Here is a 19832-nt window from a genome sequence, read left to right on the forward strand (position 1 = left end):
CATGGGGACTATGATAATCTGTGGGCAAGGCCGTCCCCGCCTTACATTCCACGTAACTCACTGGGAAGAGGCAGAACTAGGATGACCATGGGCCTATCTGGAGGCACCTCGGCCTCTTCCGGTTTCGTGCACACTCACCGTTCTCTTTGTAGCCCATGCCCAGGATGACCTCGGGTGCCCGGTAGTACCGCGTCACCACGTACGGGGTCATCATGAAGTTGGTGCACGCCGTCCGGGCCAGGCCGAAGTCCAGGATCTTCAGGGTGCAGTCCGACTTTACCACGATGTTGCTAGGCTTCAAATCCTGGGACAGAAATGGCTTAAATGAATAACATGAATCAAAGCGTGCTCAACAAACCACCTCACGTGGGCAAGGACTGAGGGCTCTGTGACTACTGAAGTGCCTGACAGCGCTTGTTGGAGGGGGGAAGTGAGAATGGAGCCCTGGCCTTTCGGAACAATTTGGGAAAACCCTACCCTGGACGGGCTACACTTCCCAGCACTGTGTTTCTGCTGCTGCAGCCCACCGAGCAACTCATCCGGGGCGCCTCCTCAGTCGGCAGCCTCCAGAACCTTTTCATGGCAGTTGAAGATCGCCCCGAATTGCTTGGCTAAACGCAGGTCCTTATCCCAGGGCGAGCAGCACAAACACCCCCACAGGGATCCCACAGCAGAGAACTGTACGGAGAGAGCGCTCCCTAGCTCCCTCGTGTTGGGCGCTGAGACCTGCTGCATACAAGACTGGAGCCCCTGCAGCCTGAAGCCAGGCCTCAGCACGCACTGGTCGCTTGGGAGAAGAGGCAGGCGTCACATGGAAACCTTGGCTTTGACCACTTCTTGGGTTGTATGCTTTGGCTTCGCTCCCCACCAGGCTTCACCATTGGGACTGATATGTAAAGCAGCTTGGAAACACCAGCGGGTCCCATTTGAAAAAGACAAACGGGTGGCCAGGCGGGCGGAGGGGCTGGCCTGCTGGGTGCCTCCACCATGCAGCTGCTGGGGGACCTGAGGTCACTCCCGTGCTCACCGCGGCCCTGCCCTGCAAAGGTGTGCACTGGGCTTCTTTGGAGAGGTGGGGAGATTTCCTTACAAAGGAAAATGCCTTGCCTTGAGAGTCGCATATGTTCAAGGAAATGGTTGTTTTCTTGTGTTCTTGAGGGTCGTGAGTTAAGTCATCCCTTCCCCCAGAGACAATGTTCGGCCTCTTCGAATGCGCATGTTCTCGCAAAGTAGTTGTTTTGGGTTTTATTTTGCGTCTTCAGGAGTGGGCCCTGAACACTGCATGCTGACACCTACAACTGTCTAAAATCTCGAAGATACTGTTTCATTCTAACCCAGAGCCAAGTTCCCAGTGGTGGGCACCGTGTGCTCTCGGATTCTTTTACTGGGGTGTTGGGGACACTTGTACACCTATGTGTGAGCCCCATTTTAAACAGAAATTCTGACTTAGTTGTCCTGGAGGGTTTTGTTCTCGTTTCCTGGGACGTGACTGGTCTGCTCAGCCGAGGGCCAGTGGCAGCCTCTCCCCTCCCCTGTCATGGAAACCCTCAGGGGAGGCGATTCCTCAGGGGAGATCCATCCAGTCATCCTTTATTGCCCTCAGCTCAGGAGATGTAACAGGTACAGACGCTCAGTTTTCCTATGACTTGCAAAGAAGAGGAAGAAGAAAACCCAAGTTCCTAGCAAGGAGCTGTAAGAGACTCAACATCTACCCTCAGTGGGACAGGTGAACGGACGCAGGATGCGCAGGGTGCTGGTCCCCACGCTCTAGGCGTGCTCGCTGTTTCTCGCACAACAGTAAATCTCTCTGGGTCACGGCTAAGAGTATCTGGTCCTCAGATCCAGGCACGGCCCCTGAAGAGTACCACTCTTTGCTCTCAAGGGCTCCATCAACACACAGCTCCTTCCTGGGTCCCTCACTGACCCCAGGGTTGGGCAAGGTCTTTTTTTTTTTTTTTTGGTTGTTCAAGTTGTTGACCTTGGAGCAGGGCACTAGTTTTACAACCTGCTTTTAGCATTTTTTCCCCAGTGGAGCTTTTTCTTTGGGCCACGTTTGCCGTCTCGTATATTTCTGCAGTACGGAGTCATTTCCCTTAACTTCCTCCCATTACTTCTTATGTTCACCTTCCCAAAGTAGTTTGTCCCCATAAATAAGCTTCTTTAGAAGGTAAACTGTATCTGGCAATTGTTTTTAAATGTTAGATCCCGAGAAATGTATTCAGTTTGCAGTGGACTTTTCGAATTCTCTGTGTATTCACTGGTGCTTGATCAAACCGTGTGTGTGAAAGAAGTGTGCCTGTTCGGAAGTTTTACCACCTCATTCTTTTCAGCAACTCAGTGAAGAGAACGGAAGAAGCCTTCTGAGGGCTCCCACGCCGCTCTTCCCAGCCTCCCTCCCTCCGCGTCCGCGTCTTTCAGTTCTCAACACTGTGGCCCTTCCCTGCTGTCCGACAGATATGAATTACATTTTCCAGTAGTCACCATAGAAAGAGTGAGTAGAAACAGTTGATTCTAATAATACATTTTACTTAATCCAATATATTCACAGTACTGAGGAAAGACTGTGGGTGGGGAGTGTATAAAATGGAGTCGCTTTAGCCAAGCTGCTAAAACTGTTAACATTATGAGGCATGAGGACAGACTCAATTCTTGTTCTGAGTAGCCTGGGAACTTAAACTTCTTGAACTTTCCAGTCCTGTGTCACTGCCTGGACGCACACCTGCCCACACACGAGAGCTCCGGATAGCCTTCTGAGGACCCGGAGGGAATCCTGTATGCAGGCCACCCGACGTCCACTATCCAGACCACAGTTTGTGACCAGGCCTCCTGGAGCCCAGCTTCTAGAACCCCTGATGCCTAACAGCCACCCTGGGCCAATCCTAGGGCTGAGAACGCAGGGCTGAGTATTCTCAAGAATGCGCTTTCTACTATAGAAGCTCAACTTTCCTGTTATCTTCAGAACACGTCTGGGCTTTTGCCTATGTGTTCCCGGTGGGCACGCTCTAAGACCCTCGAATAAATCTATCATTCATTTCTCGCCAAAGCCTCCAGGCTCTTTCTGAGTTTGTCTGATGTCATCATTTCAATTATAGCCACATTCCGTGTGCTCAGGAGCCTCAGGTGACCACACTGGGCAGCACAGGGCTCGGATTCCCGCAAGCTGGAATCTTACGATGGCTGTTTTCTCTCTGGTGGGACAATTCCATGACCACCAGCCCCACACCGCGCCCTGACCCACATGCCCGGTGTGCGCACGCACCCCCCCCCCCCGGTGCTCCCCCACCCCCACATGCAGGCTCTGGGAGGGGGGCCCTGCTGTGCTCTGCACTCTCAGGATGGAGCCTCCGGTCACTAGGGGAATGTCTGCTGAGTGGCACACAGTCCAGCCCCTGCCTCAGGCCACAGGGACTGGACTTTTGCCTGGGGATACCAACCTGCAAACTCACCCTACAGACTGTGACTTCTGAACAAGCCACACCTCTCCCATTCACAAGCGTTTTCCAATGCGTAGCTGCAATGTCAAACGCTGCAATGGCTGCAATGTCAAATGGCGAGTCACACCTCACAGAAGGGCCTGGGGGACTTCAGGTGTGAAGTTTTAGGCCCAGTCTCTGACTTAAAACTTTCCGACTGATGTGCCCCAAATGGGCGTGTGAAGCTGCGAAGTGTCGCAGGGATAAGCAAAGAGCTGTTTAGAAATGACAACAGCTGAAGTTCTGTGGCATTACTGTGAAATACTCTTTCTAAGCTTTCTGATTCAGGAAAATAGAAACTATACAGTTTTTTAGAAACACGGTGAAAATTCGCACTGAGCCCTGCAGACGCCACAGCCCCTAGTGGTCCCAGAGCCCTGCACGTGGGCCGCGTGTGTCCCAGGGGAGCACCCCACCCTGGCCGCAGCCTCCGTTCCTCAGCCAGGGAAGAGTCAGCCCACACCCACCTGGCAACTGCCCTGTGAGGGAGGATAATCACATGGTAAGGCAACACAAAACAACCCAATTCGTTTCTAGTTCCCTTTTTCGAAAAATCAAAGAATATGGCAAGAATAGGCAATTTGGAATACAAATAACTGAAGGATAAAATAATGCTTGACTTCACGAAAACTTTCTTTTAAAACCTCAGATATTGTGAGGCACAGTGATGCCCTGGGCTGGTGGGAGGGGCCCAAGCAGACCCTTCTGGCCTGGGCCGGGGCCTTCTTAGCAGGCTGATTTTTTAAACAATTGAAATGTCTACTGCTGAGCAGCCCCTGCAACCCAGCCTGGCCTTGAACTATAGCAGAGGGTGACCACATGAACGAGGGTGACCAGAGCCGTGCTGCCAGCCACCGCAGAGCCCGAGGGACCACCTTCTGCGGCTTCCACCTGTCAGACACTGCTATCTTGTACTGATCCTGTTGGAACAGTACACGTGACAGCCATCTGCTGGAAAATGATGATCAAATGCAAACAACGGGGACAGTCGGGAGGGGTTAAAGCGGTCCCGGACGGCTGACTGGCCAGGCTCCTGTCCTCTCCACACACATAGCCAGGGGTGGCTTTCCAGGACAAACTACACTTGCAGATTCAAGGTAGCAGAGTAAAAACAGTTGTGCCTCTTTAAAGCTTACAAACCATCCAAAACAAGAAAACCAGGGACACATGTGAAGATACAAGCGACACCTGAACTTGGCGGCCTGACCCACAGAGTGTGGGGAGGGCTAATACAGCGTGGCTTCCCTGGGCAGCCAGCAGGGGGCTATGAGTGGCCCACACGGAGACAGTCCAGACAGACCCCCAGCCTCAGGATGCAAGCAGTAGGTACTGGGGAGGGCAGGGTGACACAGGAAGCAAGACACTGAGGGAACTTTCTGGAAGGGAAAGATAGACTTCCAAGAAGAGATAGGCTCCTTCCTCATTCCCATCGGCTCGTCACCTAGAAAAACTGAAATCAACTGTCCAGATGTGGGACTCAGACTCACGACCAACAGGCCCGTTGGTGTGAGGCCCGGGGAGGGCGTGGGTGAGGGGCGCAGCCTGTGAGTAGCATTGACCGGTCACCACGAGGAAAACCACCACGTGAGTTCTGATCCAAACCTAGCTACACCGTAACTACTGGGAGGTGGGGGGACCGGACAGTAAGGGCCACGGTTGGTGAAAGAAAACCACACCAGAAACCTTAAGCTCCAAATTTTAAAAAAAGTCAACAAATAGAGATTAAATCATATTATTTCAAGATACAGAGATAAACACTAAAACAACAGCTAAAAGAAGTGAAAGAGCTTGCTTCTGGGGAGAGAGAAAAATGAAGGAGGAGTTGGGGATTCTGCTTTTTTTTTTTTTAAATAAACATTTGTAGAATCATTTGATCCTTGATTAAAACAAAAACAAATCAACCAGGTAAGTCAGCAAATTGCAGGACAATTATGTACAAGATGAACCCGTTTTTGAAATACAAGTTAAGAAGGACCTAAGTATAAATAGATACGTTGGTTTCAGCTTGCGTAGGAAGTCTATATCTGTAGGAAGGGAGGAAGGAAGCACCCCACCTGGCACGGGCTACCTTCAGGCGGCAGTGGAGTGCTTAAAGACTCGTTTCTTTTAACTTTCCAAATTATGTAAAGTAAAAAGTGGTGGGATTATGATTTATTTTTAAATAACTAAAATTTTATGCAGAGTATAAAGCCATCTTACCGAGCAAAACTGAAAGTGTGAGCCCGAGAGCCTGGTACTGCACCCAAACAAGGATGGGGAGGGTTAACAGACTAAAGGCGAAACGCACTTCCTCACCTCTCAGGACCTGGAAGAGGGGTGAGGTGGCACAAGGGCGTTTCGGCTTTGTCTGCCTTTCCCACATGAGCATGTGGCACTTTCGCAGGTCGGGAGCCTGGCAGGCTTTAGAGGGTGTGAGCAGGACGGAGAGCTGGCCCACGGAACCATCTGCTCAGGTCTTCTCAGGTTTCTGTACACCACCTTTGGACCACAGCTGCCCTCTGGCCAGCGGCGGGCCCGAGCTGCAGGGTCTGCACATCCCCTAACACCGGCCCCCGTTGGCTGCAGCTCTTGCCAGGTCCCAGCACTGGATAATGGTGCGTTCCCACAAATCTCCGGGCTCGAGGGGGAGGAAACAAGGCGAACCCTTCCCCTTTACAAAATTAATAAGACTTAACATAATAATCTGGGCACTTATTCCAAAGCATGAATTTAACATAAAATATACTTAAGAGATATTAAGAATGCCTTAATTTATATAAATGTCTATGAAAATTTCAGGAAGAGAAATACATGGTATGTTGGGAAATCTTCATTTTTAATTAAAAAAAAGTATTATTTTGAATGCAGACTCAACAGAATTTGTATTATTTTAACTGAACACTTGGTGGCAGCAGAGGCCGTATTCTACGTAATGGCTCACTGGTCAGGAGCCAAGTGCCCATCAGTGAGCCTGCCAGGCCTGGACGGGCCCTGGGAGGACCAGGGATGCCTCCCACTTGCTGGCCTAATGCGCAGACCTGAGGCTCCTGACTCAGTCAAGGGCTGGGCCCTCTCTGAGTGGGTGGGCTCTGTCACCACGGAGACCCCCATTCAGCAGCTGTGATGGGACCACCCTTTCCTGGCACCTAATGGATCTACTACACCATTGAAAATCTCTGTTTTCCTCTGCACAGATAGGCTTCCCTGCTTTTATCTCACTGTCTTCCTCCGCATACAGATTTAGTTCCAAGAAATGACAATTTCTTGATGTTGAAACAGAGTATCTGAAGAGTCTGAACAAAATGAGTACACTAATAGAGAATGCTATAAACGATTCCAATAAAAGTACATTATTTCCACCTCTAATCTCACTCAACCTTTTAGTTGTTTCAAAACTTCTATCGTGGTGCTCTGCTTATACAGCAGTCCAAGTCAAAAAAAAAAAAAAAGAAAAATTCATGCAGCCCGCTTAGAGAATTCCATTGTATCTCCCTGGTTTTTAACCGTTATTTCCTGACAGTACAGGCAACTCATGCAACCCCGGTCCTACTCCGGTCAAGAGGCCCACCGGGGTGGGTGCTGGAGTGGCAGAATGTTTCAACAGAAGAAACAGATACATGGACCATAATTTATGCAAGATTTCTCTAACACCTGTATCATTTACTCCTTGGCCTCTAAATCTCCCCCATCCCAAAACTAATCCCTCAATTCATTAGAAATGGGATTTCAAATACAGCAGAAACAGTAATAGGCGAATGTGGGTAAAGAGTATGTAGGAGTCCTCTGTCCTATGTTTCTGCAGCACCAAACTGAGCACCTGGCACTGGCCTGCACCTAACGTGGCCCACACGGGCCCAGGCCCACCAGGTGAACACAGATGTCTTCTGATCTCAACAATGTTTGGAAACTCAACACAGTCCCATAGTTTATGTGGCTTTCCAACACTGACATATTTTTTTAAAAAATATTAAGTTCTTTTGTGTCTGGAAGATTCTGACAACAAAATGATTGTGACTTAAAAATAAAATGAATATGGCATCGCTACTCACTCGATGAATGATACCGGCTGAATGGAGGTGTTTAATGCCACAGAGCATCTGGTAAAGAAGGTAGGACATTCTCTCGTGGTCCAACTCCATGTGAATAACCTGACATAAGTTAGCGTCCATTAATTCCATCACCAAGTACCTGAGGGGAAAAGACCAGCCATGTGCACATAAAAATCACCCAAAATTCCTTTATGGCTATTAAACCAGAATTTTCATGAAACAGTAATAGCTTACTTCCTAGTCAGCGCACTGGCTAAAATAACTTTTCTCTAAACATTTTATAAAGCATCTTGAAAAGAAGCAAATGTACAATGGAACTTTGTGAAGTTTTCTTCAGAAAAACACAATTAGTGATGTGATGTCTTTCACGTTAAAAACAGAACAATTTTTATGCCATAGTAAACTGAATCTCACACATCCAAATTCTCCTACACCTTAAATCTATTTGCTATGGAATCATTCTTACCAGTATAGAAACCTGCTGTAATTTCTCTCATATTAAGAAAACTTGATCCCCGGGGATGTAGAAGGAACAGTTAATAAAACTGTAACAAACATGGTGCCAGGTGGGCACTAGACTCATCAGGGGATAACTTCCTAAGTTACATAATGTCTCATCACTGTGTTGTATGCCTGAAACTAACGTGATATTGCATATCATCGGTAATTGGGGAATAAACTAATTAAAAAAAAACACAAACACTTGACCTCACTTTCCCCAGCAGCTACTCTGCCCCTCTTTTTTATTCCCTTTGTAAGCAAAACTCCCCAAAGAGATGTCTGTGCTCACCATTTCCAATTCTCCTCCTGTTTTCCCTTGATCTTGCTTTGATCAAGCTCTTGTCCCTCCCTCTGCTGAAACCTTCCTGAAGACCCCCAGTGACTTCCACGTTGCTCAGTCCTGGCTGACAGCGCCCTTCTCCTCCCCCACGTCTTACTTGTGGCAGGCTGGGGCCCCGTGCTCGGCCTCTGTGCCTGTCCCAGTCTTGGCAATCTCCCCTGGCCTCTGGTCTCAAGGCTTTAAATACCATCCACAGACCAGCAACTACACATCCATACCTTCAGCTCACACCTCTCTGCAGGCTCGTTTATCGAACGGCCCACTTCACAGCTCCACGTGAGAGTCCAACAGACATCTCGAAGCCATGTCCAGAGCTGAGCTCCTGAGTGCACCCCGCATGTGCTCTCCCCGCAGCCTTCCGCATCTCGGCTGAGAGCATTTTCATCCATCAGGAGATTGGGCTGAAGCTCCAGAAGCCCTCCCCAGCGCCTCTCGCTCTCCCACCACATGCCCTCTCTTAAGAGCAAGCACTGCGGTTCCACCTTCCGAACACTGGACGAGCATCCAGTCTCGTCCCTTGACCCACATTAGTACCCTCTGGTCTAAATGAAGCCACCATGACCTCTCACCTGAACTGCTGCAATCACTGCCCACCTGGTCGTCTGTGTCCCTACAACTTATGGTGGGTTCTCAAAACCCAGAAATCAAAGTTATTCTTAAAAAACGCAAGTTAGGTAAGCTCCTCCCTCTGCTGAAAGTCTTACTCACTTGCTTTAGAATAAAAGGAAATCCTTCTAGGGGCCTAGAGGACCAGCAGTGCCTGGCCCCATCCCTTCTCCTCCTCTCTCCTCTGCTCCCTGCGCTCCAGCCACACCAGCTGCCTGCTGTTCTCAGAACACGTCAGGCTCGCCCCTACTTCTGCTCCTTCCCACTGCCTGCTCTCCTGTCTCAAGTCCATCTTCCCCTAAGTATCTGCAGGACTAACCTCCTTACCTCCTGCAAGGCTTTCTCCAAACGTCTCCAATCCAGTGAGGTCTTTCCCCAGCCCCAACCCTCCCGCTTAAATCTCCAATCTGATTCTTAACCCCCAGCACTCCGGGCGCCCTGGCCCAGCTCTACTTCCGTGGCACGGCAAGGCCAAGTCCCAGTGCATGACTTCGTCTCGGTCTCGTACGTCTTACGTCGGTTCTCTCTCTTCCCTGGCGTTCCTGCACGCTTTAGGAAGGAGGGTGACCACCAGCGATTCTTAAGTAATAAAAGGGATTTTATTCTTGTTTTGGTTACTAAAGTATGCCAAGTCTAAGAGAGTGCAAACACAGGGCTGGCCATCAAATATTTGTTGGATGATTGAACACACCAATAAACTTAGAATAAATTCATATTTCATTTTATTGTAAGATAATTCTATTTCAGATTTTGGAGATGCACAATATTTGATGACTTAACCATTTTAAATAATAGTTGTAAACACCTGAACCCTACAATCCCTGGCTTTTGAGGAACTGGAGAAAAACGTTTTTACATTTCGGTAAAGCAAATTAGTGGCGTTAATAGTTATCGTCCGCTCTGAAGAGCTGTGTCCAGTCATCCCTCATCTGCCAAGGAGATGACAACCGTCCAGGCGCGGACAGTTGAAGATTATTATCCATCTCCCTAACAGTTCTCCTCCACAGCGAAAAGTGGCTAAGATAGCACTAAAAATGTATTATTACCCAAGTAAAAAAGGAAACACGAGCAGTTACTTTCATAGGTAAAAAAAGCAGCTACTTAGTTTTCTAAATACTCAGTCTTTGACACATAGGGCATCACCGAAAAAAAAAAAAAAAGGATACTTACACGTCTTGAAATTCTTCGAGAGTTTTTTGTGGTGTAAACACATTTAACAAACTAATTATCTGAAAAGAGAAAATCAGTTAAACCTCAGAATGTCAGAAACTCTAAAATTAAGTTTAACATATTGAAAATGGAAAAAGTTACAGCAGAGCTCAGTATTTATTATTATTGTTATTGTTTTTACCAAAAACATTCTATTACGTGGTATTTGAAAAAAGTTAGAAGATTGGGATTCTCACCTTGGAAATGAGATGTACTTTTAATCAAATCACTTTTGTGTGTCCCTACTAATTTATTATTAAGAATTCTAACACTTCATGTCTTTCTAAATCTGACCATAAAGTAGAAATTATGAGCAGAAAAACACAACATAAAGCAATATGCTAACTCTGAAAATTTAAAAAGTATGTGAAAATTTCTAAAAAGTTTTGAAATATGAAGGCTAAGCTTGCATCTCTGGTAGAAGAAAAATGAAATGCCTCAGAGCATTCTAGAAGGGGCCCCAGTGTAGGCCTTGGTGCTGGCAGTGTGACGCTGCGTGGGCATCAAACGTGCATCCTCAACCACTCCAAATGCCCGCGGGAGAGGGAAGTCACTCAGTGTACAGAACTGCGGTGGCTGGCTAGCCAAGGGAAGGTATAACTGGGTCCACACTCCAGTCTTTATTTATCCCAAGATAAACTTGGAAAGGAGCAAAGATTTAAGCCTAAATCATGAAGCACAAAATGTGGATAAACATTTCTGTAATCCTGGTATGGAGAAGCCTTTTGGAAGCACGACAGGAAACCTCAGAGATTTGATTCTATTAATCAGCCCATCAAGAATACAGTCAGTAGGGCAAAAGCAACCTAAGTAAGGTCAAATGGAGAAGAACAAGTGAGGGTTGATGGGTTGACCCGCGCAAAGATCTTCTATAAGTGCCTAAGGAAGAGGCCAACGGTCCAAGAGAAAAATGGGCAAAGGCCATGGAAAACAAATTCTCAAGAAATGAAAATAAATGGAAAGAAATTTAACCACACAAATAAAACATGTCTTTCATCATCTGTCAGACTGTTAAACGGTATGTGGTAACGAAAGCGTAGAGCTGACGGCCTTCCTTGGGGTCCATTTGTCAGCGTGTATTAAAATCAGAAGTGTGCACACTCCTGGCCTCGGCACTCTTGGTCAAGAAATTCAGCTGGATGAGTGTGCAGAGATGCATGTGAAAGGATGTTCCCTGCAGCACTGTTTAATAGGGAAAAACTGGAGACAACCTGCATCTCCAAAAATAGGTGATTGATTGGTTAAATAAATTATTGTGCATCTGTGCCAGGCAGCCATTTAAAAAATGGTTCCCGTCCATGTTCGTCAACGCATAGGAGACCCAGTGGCATTCCACGGGGGGAAAGCAGGATGCACAGTCACGGCGCTGGTCTTGTCCCTGTGTGGGGGAGCTCACACATGCACAAGGATGCTCGCCCAAGTGTCAGTGACAGGGATCTGCGGGGGGTGGAAGTCAGGGGTTTTGCTTTCTTGTTCACATTGTTTGAACTTTTAAAAATAATAACCATATTTTTGTGACCTGAAAACAATTTTTTAAAAATAAATAAATAAAATAAAGCATGCTTCAAAGAAATTAAAAACAAACTGAAAGCACAGACTCAAAAGAATGAACCTACCTTAGTTTGGTACACCACAAAGACCCGGCATAAACGTTAAAACATTAAGAGTAATCTTAATCACCCACCGGAACAAAAAGAGGTCACGTGGGGGGGGATCTTCAAAGGCCCTTCCTGACTTAACATTTTAGGACTTCATAACATGGTCAGATTATGAAAGAATGCTCAGAGACCAGTACTCGACCTGCTGAGCCTCAACCAGCCAGGGCTAAAACGTTATTTTTATCCTAGGTTACCCTAGGTCTGGACTCGATGTGACCCATGAGATTATCACACCACTAACAGCATTCAAGTACACTGAAGAAACACAGACAAAACTTACATTTTTATGATTGACACATTTTAGGAGCACGAGTTCACGATACGCTCTCTTTGCGTGAGTTTGATTTTGAAAAGGTCGGCTTAGTTTCTTGACGGCAACATTTATCCCAAGAACTGTATCAAAAGCAGCACTATAATTAGGAAATACAACAAGCCATCCATTAGAATGATTTTGAAAATACAGCAATGCAAAATGTACAAAGTATGATCTTTTTAAATGAGTAACAAACAAGGAAAAGAGCCTTTCTGTGTGTTTCCACCCAGGGACTTCTAGGCGTGGAGAGCCAGGGGAGCTGGCGCAGGGTGCAGGGCAGACTGACGCTCCGCAGAGACAGGGCGCGCAGCCGCAGTTAGGACAGGGCTCCGCGGTCCCGGGCATGCTGGCTGCTCGCTATCCGTTGAGGGTTACTGTATTCAGAACCCAGTAATCTAATGCAGAGCATGTAACTCTGATTGAGAAATGAAATCTTCCGTTTAAATGTGCCAGTAAATTGGAACAAAGCCCTGGTTCTCACAGGATAAACTACATTTCAGAGTATCACAGTGGAGGGAATGGTTGAGCTCATGGAAGAAAACAATAAATTTAAGTTTTGATTGAGTGTTTTTTTTCCCAGAAAGAATCTAAAAAGAAAACAGAAGCCAAAATCTCAGCTCATGGTACCCCAAGATACAAAACCCCTAATGTAAGCAATTGCTACATATAAAATTCTATGAGAAACTGCCTCATACTAGTATAGTAAAAATAGAGTCTTCTAGAACCTGTGTTTCTACCGTCTCCAGTTCCTAGTTGAAACTGGTTCATTTTCCTCCAGAAAGAGGAAAGACAGCTAGACAGAAAAAACTGAGTGGACCGACTGCACATTTTGTTCTAATTTCAAACGAGTTCTAATAGCACCATTCGAGTTACGTTACTATCTTCTGGCTACCCATCGGGGGCTGAAAGCTGCTCAAGACCACCTGGAAACCTGAACACTTAAAGTACTGTTTCTCCTTCTTTCTCCTATTCAGTTTACAACATGGCTTACACTTACTCAACTCTTGAATAGTGTGTTTTTGCCAAACATCCCTAACTTAATTCAACCTGCTTTTAAATTGAAGGCTGAAGCATTTGGTTAAGGACGATGAGAAACTTCATGTCACCCTGGAATCATTTTTCCTCTAGTTCAGTTCACATTATGTGTACATGTTTGCATATATGTAAGTTCACATGCCCATGTATAAGTGCATCATTCACATAAATTATAAAGCGTTGAAGAAAAATGTATTGTGAAGCAAATCATTAATTAATGTACTTGTTTACATGTGTATTTGTACCTATATTTCTCAGGGTCAGGAATGTGACAAAAGACATCTTTTTTGGTCTCAACAGTTTTTGTCCAAAATGAGCCAAATGGACCAATTCTGAGCAGCTGAGCAGACAAGTACTTCCCCACTCCTCGCTCCCACTCTGGCAGCGACTACCTTCTTGGAGTCACTTCTAAATTCCAAAGAATATACTTCTATTGCTATTTCCTCATCTATCAACTTTAGAAATTATCTATTCATTCCCCATTATAAAAACAGACAATTTAGTCACTTACTGGAAACCTCAAATCCCAGCTCTTTGCTCCTGTGTTATTTTTACCTCTCCCCTGGTTACCCATGTAACTTTAAATTACATGCCCAAACTTCTGTTCCATCAACTTCCAAAGGGCCCTCCTGACTCCCCAGCGTGTAAAATGAGACTTATATCCCATGTCCTTTCTCCTTCAGCTCCCTCCTCTCTTTCCTCCGGACTTCTGGTCTCCACAGTCAAGCCTGGTAACTCTCAATAATTAAGTCTTCCGTGTTTTTTACTTAGGATGTGACTAAAAGTTAAAAACCAAGACACAGAGTACATGCATGTGTTTATGCATGGAAACAGTACTGATTACAGAACTGGGATTACATGTCATTTCCTAAAGATCACATGACTCTTGCTGCAGTTCATGAGAGAGGAGATTCTTTCCAGTGTCAAGGTCAAATGGAGTCTCTTTTCCTACATTCCATCAATTGCTCAAACATTGTGTTCTTTAAATTAGTTTTATACTCAGACCATGATTTTTTCTACCTTTTCCACTGTAAGTTTCTAGTAAACATTTTCCCCTTATGAAAAGAAAAAAAATATTAATACAGCGATTTAGGCCTATCCCTGGTACTTTCTCCCCTCTTGCTCACATCACCTATTGCTTGGAATCTGCTGCAGTCTTTCCGAAGACATGTCCTTGGAGTTTCTCCCATGGCCGTCACCCGGGACGTCTTTTCACCGGCCTCCGCTGTTTCTGCTGTTACTGTTCTGGCACTCTCTTTCTCGGAGTCCACCCTCAAGGAATATTCTCAGAAAAAGTGCGTGGGAGAGGGCTGATCTTCCTCCGCCTGCAACCTTGACACAGAGTTTGTCTTCTAAGTCCAAATCCAATGGTGCCTCAGAGCGCTAGTGACTTCCAACGCTGAGCGCTACTGCAGACAAGGCTGATGCCCGCCCGACAGTCACTCTTTTGTCTCCTCATCTGTCCCTCAGCTCAGACTTCCCCAAAGAGCATGCTGTGTCAGCACCTCCAAAGCTTCCCACACGCCCTGCTAATCACTGTCCCTCCCGTGCCCCCACTGCTTCTGACTTTTATGACAACCACTTCCTTGCTTTTACCAGCTAAACGTGCATCTTTAAGCCCCACCCCACAGTTTATTTCTGCCTGGATTTTGAAACCATGGGTGTTTGACTTCTTTGGCTCAACACTATGCCTGTGGGACTCACCCACTGCTGGTTTGCAGGGCTGTAATTCCTCTGTGTCCTTGCTCCGATGCTCATTTGCATGACTATGACACAAGGTGGTTGTTCTTGGTTTGCAAGCAATTTCAGAAGACGCGGTCACAGACGTTCTCTTACACCGCCCTGGGTCCCCGATGCACGCACGGTCACAGATGGTCTCTTACACCGCCCTGGGTCCCCGATGCACGCACAGTCACAGACGTTCTCTTACACCGCCCTGGGTCCCCGATGCACGCACTCTGATGTGTGGACAGCTAACAGTGGGATTGTATATCTTTTATTGTAGTAGGCAGCACTAAATTATTTTCTAAAGTGGTTTGTTCTACCAATTTCTAGGCATATTATTAGTAGTAGTAGCAGTATCACCATTATTGTATATTGACCCTGTGACTTGAAAGGAAGCTAAACACACACATTAACTTAACAAAAGGGAGATGGGGTCAGAAGCCTCTAGGAGAAGAGTGGCCCCTGGCTGGCAGACAGCAAGGGAATGGGGATCTCAGACTTACAGCTGCAAGGACCTGGGTTCTGCTGATAACCTGAAAGCGCCTAGACGCAGAGTCTTCCCAGGGCCTCCCGATTACAGCCCAGACCAGGTGGCATCCTGATCCCAGCCTGTGCGATGCTGAGCAGAGAACCTGGGCATGCCCACTCAGATCTCTGATCTCTACAGCTATGAGATCATAAATGGGTGTTGTTTTAAACCACAAGATTGTGGTAATTTGTTATGTAGCAACAGAAAACTAATATATCTTCTCTTCTGTATTTTTTGGCCTTTTATCTCTCCAGGCCTCTTTCTAGGTATTTTCTCTAACCTATCTTTCAGACACTAATTCTCTCTTCAGTTGCATCTAATATGCCATGCTGTTAAACCCATCCATTAACTTGGTTTTCAATTACTATATATTTTACAGTTACCCGAGAGCCCTTGAGAGTTCACCTCAAGTTCGAGTTCAGCCAATGAGATGATTTGAAGCTGAGGGGCAATACCTGCAAGGGCCTCTTTCTGGCTCATCTTACTTCTAGGAAGCAGCCGTTTACTGGTACCTATTCAAAGCAAAGGAAGTTCACTAGGCCCCCGTAGAGGACCCTACACTCGAATCCTGTCCCAGGCTGCACAGGCTGCGAAAGTACTACTCACTCTCATTGCCCACTACTGAACTTTCAAATGCTCTCCAGGGAAAGACAGCCCCAAATCCTGAGGCCCCCTCTTTAGGCTTCTGTCGTCCCACAAATCCTGGCCTAATAACCCCTCACTCACCTACACACTCTCCAGGGGCAAAGGCTAAGGAGGGGTGGGGTCAGCACGTAGGGAGCCGATGGTCACAGCTGTTTCTCGGACACAGTATCTCTGGCCACCACTCCATCTTCGTTTTCTGTGTCTGTCATCTCTGTGCCCACAGTGTCTTCGGGGCTCTACTGCAGACAGGTCCTCTTCCTTGCTGCAAATGTCTCATCTACTTCTGCTCACTTCCTCTGGTCTGCTTCATCTACATCAAGTTTCCAATCACATCTCCTATTTCAGAAACTCGTTAAAAGTTCTCCTCCACTGATCACTGTCCTCTTTGTTTAATGTGCGATCCACCGTCTTACACGAGAAGTTCCAAACCACTCATCTTAGAGGCAAAACCATTACAGCCCATAAGGACATGTGATTTGCCAAGGTCACCAAAAACTCCTGCTGTGAGGCTCAGGGCTGGGTTCAGAGCTGAAGCTCCCAACTCACAGATGCAGAGGGTTCTCCGGGGAAGACTCTCTAGCCCCGCCCCACACGTGTTCTCTGTCACAGATGCTGTGTGCTAGACATCATCCCCACTTACGTTCACACCCAGAAGCGGAATCGGGGTGAGCCCAGGACCACACTCCTGCCTACACAGAACAAGCAGCAGCAAAAAGAAGGAAGAGCTGTAACAACCATTTCATATTAAGGTTTTAACGGTCACTTCTGAGTGTGGCCAGGTCTAAGATTAAACACTTTTTTTTAAGTTCAACACTTCATGGAACTGTTGCCTAAAATAAAAACTCTTTATTATTTTGAACAACTTGAGATTTTAGGAATGTTTCCCACAAGTGGCTGCACCAGTTTGCATCCCCACCAGCGATGTGCAGGGCTAATTTCTTCACATCTCTGCCACCATTTGTAATTTTGGGTTTTGATTACGGATGACCACCCGAGCGGTGTGAAGCGGTTCCCCACCGTGGTTCTGATCTGCACCCTGCAGGGGGCTAAACGCCTTTTCATGTGTTTATTGGTCACTTGTGTATCTTCTTTGGGAAAAGGCCTATTCAAAGCCTTTGCCTTTTTTTTTTTAATTGTGTTTTTCTTTTTGTTGTTGAGTTGTAAAAGTTCTTTATGTATTCTGATACGGGACTCTCATGAGATATCCTATTTGTGAATATTCTCCTATTCTGTAGATGGTTTTCTTATTCTCTCGATGCCCTTTGATGAAGTCCCAATTGGATGTGTCCTTTGATGCCCACTTCGATGAGGTCCCATGTTTTTCTTTTATTGCTCATGCTTTTGGTGCCATTTCTAAGGATCCAAAGTCATGAAGTTTCCCCCCTCTGTTTTCTTCTAAGAGTTTTATGGGTTTAGCTCGTATACTCAGGTTGCTGGCCCATTTTGAGTTAACTTTATCCACGATGTGAGACACGAGTCCAGCCCCACTCTCCTGCATGTGACATGCAGTTGTCCCAGCACGAGGCTTGAAGAGACGGTTCTCTTCCCACTAATAATCTCAGGACCCTTTTGGAAAATCAAGCCATAGGTGTATGGGTTTGTTTCTGTACTCTCAGCTTTTAAATTTTTAAATAAATTCATATCTTCCCACCCTATAATTCTACCACTGCTTTTACCAGAGGAGTTACAGTTTATAATGGCATATTAGGAAGTTTTATTTCAAAATTAGAACTTTGAAATGAGAAATATACATCCATAATGAACATTCATAATTTCAGTATTAAACATTCTTTAAAAAATAAATTCTTTGTATCTTTAAAATGAAATAACATTTCATTAAACATTCTTTAAAAAAGAAACATTCTTTAAAAAAGAGACAGCGCCTAGAAGTAGCATACACAAACTGAAAATCAAAACCAATCCGCAAACCAGCATTTTATAAAGTAGCGTGTGATTTTATTGTTACTGAAGTCATGTGTAATGAAGTCATCAATTTTAACTGCCTATCCTTCATAGAGCCTTCTGTTTCACAATTAATGATGAACTTGTAGTCAGCCTCTCAATGTAGGTATGACATTAGGTGTCCTTGATGTCAGCCTTGCAGAATTACCTGTGTAAAATTACCATGCAATTCCAAATACGAGATGGATTTAAAATCGAAAGAATGTTTTATCGTCTGGAACTTTTTATTAACATCAAAATGTCCTAACAGGAGCCACCCATTGACTGCACAGCCTCCCTGGGCACACCGGGTTTAAGTGCCAGGATAGCGTGTTGCCACTCGGAAGTTCAGATCACGACTATTTTAGACACAGGCTGGGCATTCCTCGCAAACCGCCTTTCTCCCGCATCAGTTTGCCCGGGGAGCTCTGGGCTACCATCTCCTCTTAGCTCGCAGGCCTCCAGCGGCCTGGGCCGAAGAAAACAGCCCACTTCCCTGACCACTTGTCACTGCAACAGAGGCTCAGTTACAAATGCTGGTGAAGAGTCTCTAAACCCAAGGTCTCTAAGGAAAACAAACCTCTACCACAATATCCAAGAGTTCTCTTTCACCTTGAACCCCCTGCTACCAGCTATAAACACTGGGTGTTTAGCTTCATCAGAGTTTCTTTTAGATGCAAAAACAATTTTGTTTTTATTGACCAAAAAAAGAAAAAAACATTTTGCACAGAAAACTAAGGGATAAGAAGTGTGGGAAGTGCTGATAACGGTAATCTAGAAAACAGGTGAAAAACTTTACCTTTAGCTGGCCAGTGATGTCGCCGCGGCTGACTGTCTTACCATGCAAGAGACTAAGGTTCAGGGTCAGACCAAGTGTTCTGACGTCCTGGAGACACCAAGGAAGAGACGGCCAGCCCAACCCCTCACACAGCATCCCTTCCTGGTTAATCCATGGGTGATAATGACACTGACTGGCCTCATCCTGCCAATGAAGGGCCAGGCCCTGCAGTGACGGCGCCTAGAAATGAATAGGAGTGATTGGGGATAAAAGGGGGAGGGGAGAGGTGGCCAGGATGAAGAAATGAATAAAACTCCAAATTTCTGTTACAACTCACTGTCATACCTAGTACTCTAATATCATAATGGCAGGGGGAATGGAAAAGAAAAAAAAAACGAAAAGAAAAGAAACAAAGAAAAACTGCTACCTATTTAATGTATGCAGCATTCTAAGAACTTGGGTCTGTGCCCTGCAATCTGACTACACGTCACTAGAGCAAGAGGTTGACCCCATCAGCCTCATAAACCTAGAAACGAGGACTCTCACAGCAGCATTTCTAATTCCTGATGACTTAGTTTCACTTCATCCTACACAAAAACTACTCGAGGCGCACTGCTGAAACAGACGGCGCTTACCAGACAATCCCCTGGGCCCCAGAGCCAATGGGCTTCAACTGCTGGTAACGCTGGAGCACAGTGAAAGTCGAGTCCGCCACCTGCACACTGTAAAACTGACTGTCACACTGGCTGTCACTCATGGTGTAGTGTCACGCGGTGCTCCAAAGGCTGTGCAGTCGTCAGATTCCTTAAAAGAAAAACAGGATGAATATGCATTCTTCCTGAACTCAGACATGTAGCTAGCTTAAGAGTATTTCAAATGTATTGGCATATAAAACAATTTGGCTGTAAGTTCAAAAACTCGGTTGGACCAAGTTCTGAACTTAAGCAACACACGAAAAACTCAAAAAAGAGACATTTCCCTAGTGCAGGGCAATTATGAAACGGAGAAAATTTGAGGCCCTGCATGACCACACTTTATGAAACTGGATTAG

General features: G+C 46.0%; 1 protein-coding gene across 3 annotated transcripts in view; it reads right to left on the reverse strand.

Annotated features, from left to right (window-relative positions):
• MAPK9 (mitogen-activated protein kinase 9) overlaps nt 1-19832 on the reverse strand; it is a 41917-nt gene that overhangs the window by 12291 nt on the left and 9794 nt on the right. For 2 of the 3 annotated variants that reach the window (XM_024551237.4, XM_024551235.4), the window contains exons 2-6: nt 19417-19585; nt 12096-12225; nt 10119-10177; nt 7502-7640; nt 139-304 (exon numbers count right to left, since the gene is read on the reverse strand). In XM_024551237.4, coding sequence (XP_024407005.1) covers nt 139-304; nt 7502-7640; nt 10119-10177; nt 12096-12225; nt 19417-19538 — 616 coding nt within the window. In that variant the 5' untranslated portion in view covers nt 19539-19585. Of the gene's footprint in view, nt 1-138; nt 305-7501; nt 7641-10118; nt 10178-12095; nt 12226-18802; nt 19022-19416; nt 19586-19832 lie in introns of those variants that run through there. The other variant, XM_045188274.3, reaches the window with a different exon arrangement.

Source organism: Desmodus rotundus, chromosome 10, assembly GCF_022682495.2.
Source record: "Desmodus rotundus isolate HL8 chromosome 10, HLdesRot8A.1, whole genome shotgun sequence".
Lineage (NCBI taxonomy): Eukaryota > Metazoa > Chordata > Mammalia > Chiroptera > Phyllostomidae > Desmodus > Desmodus rotundus.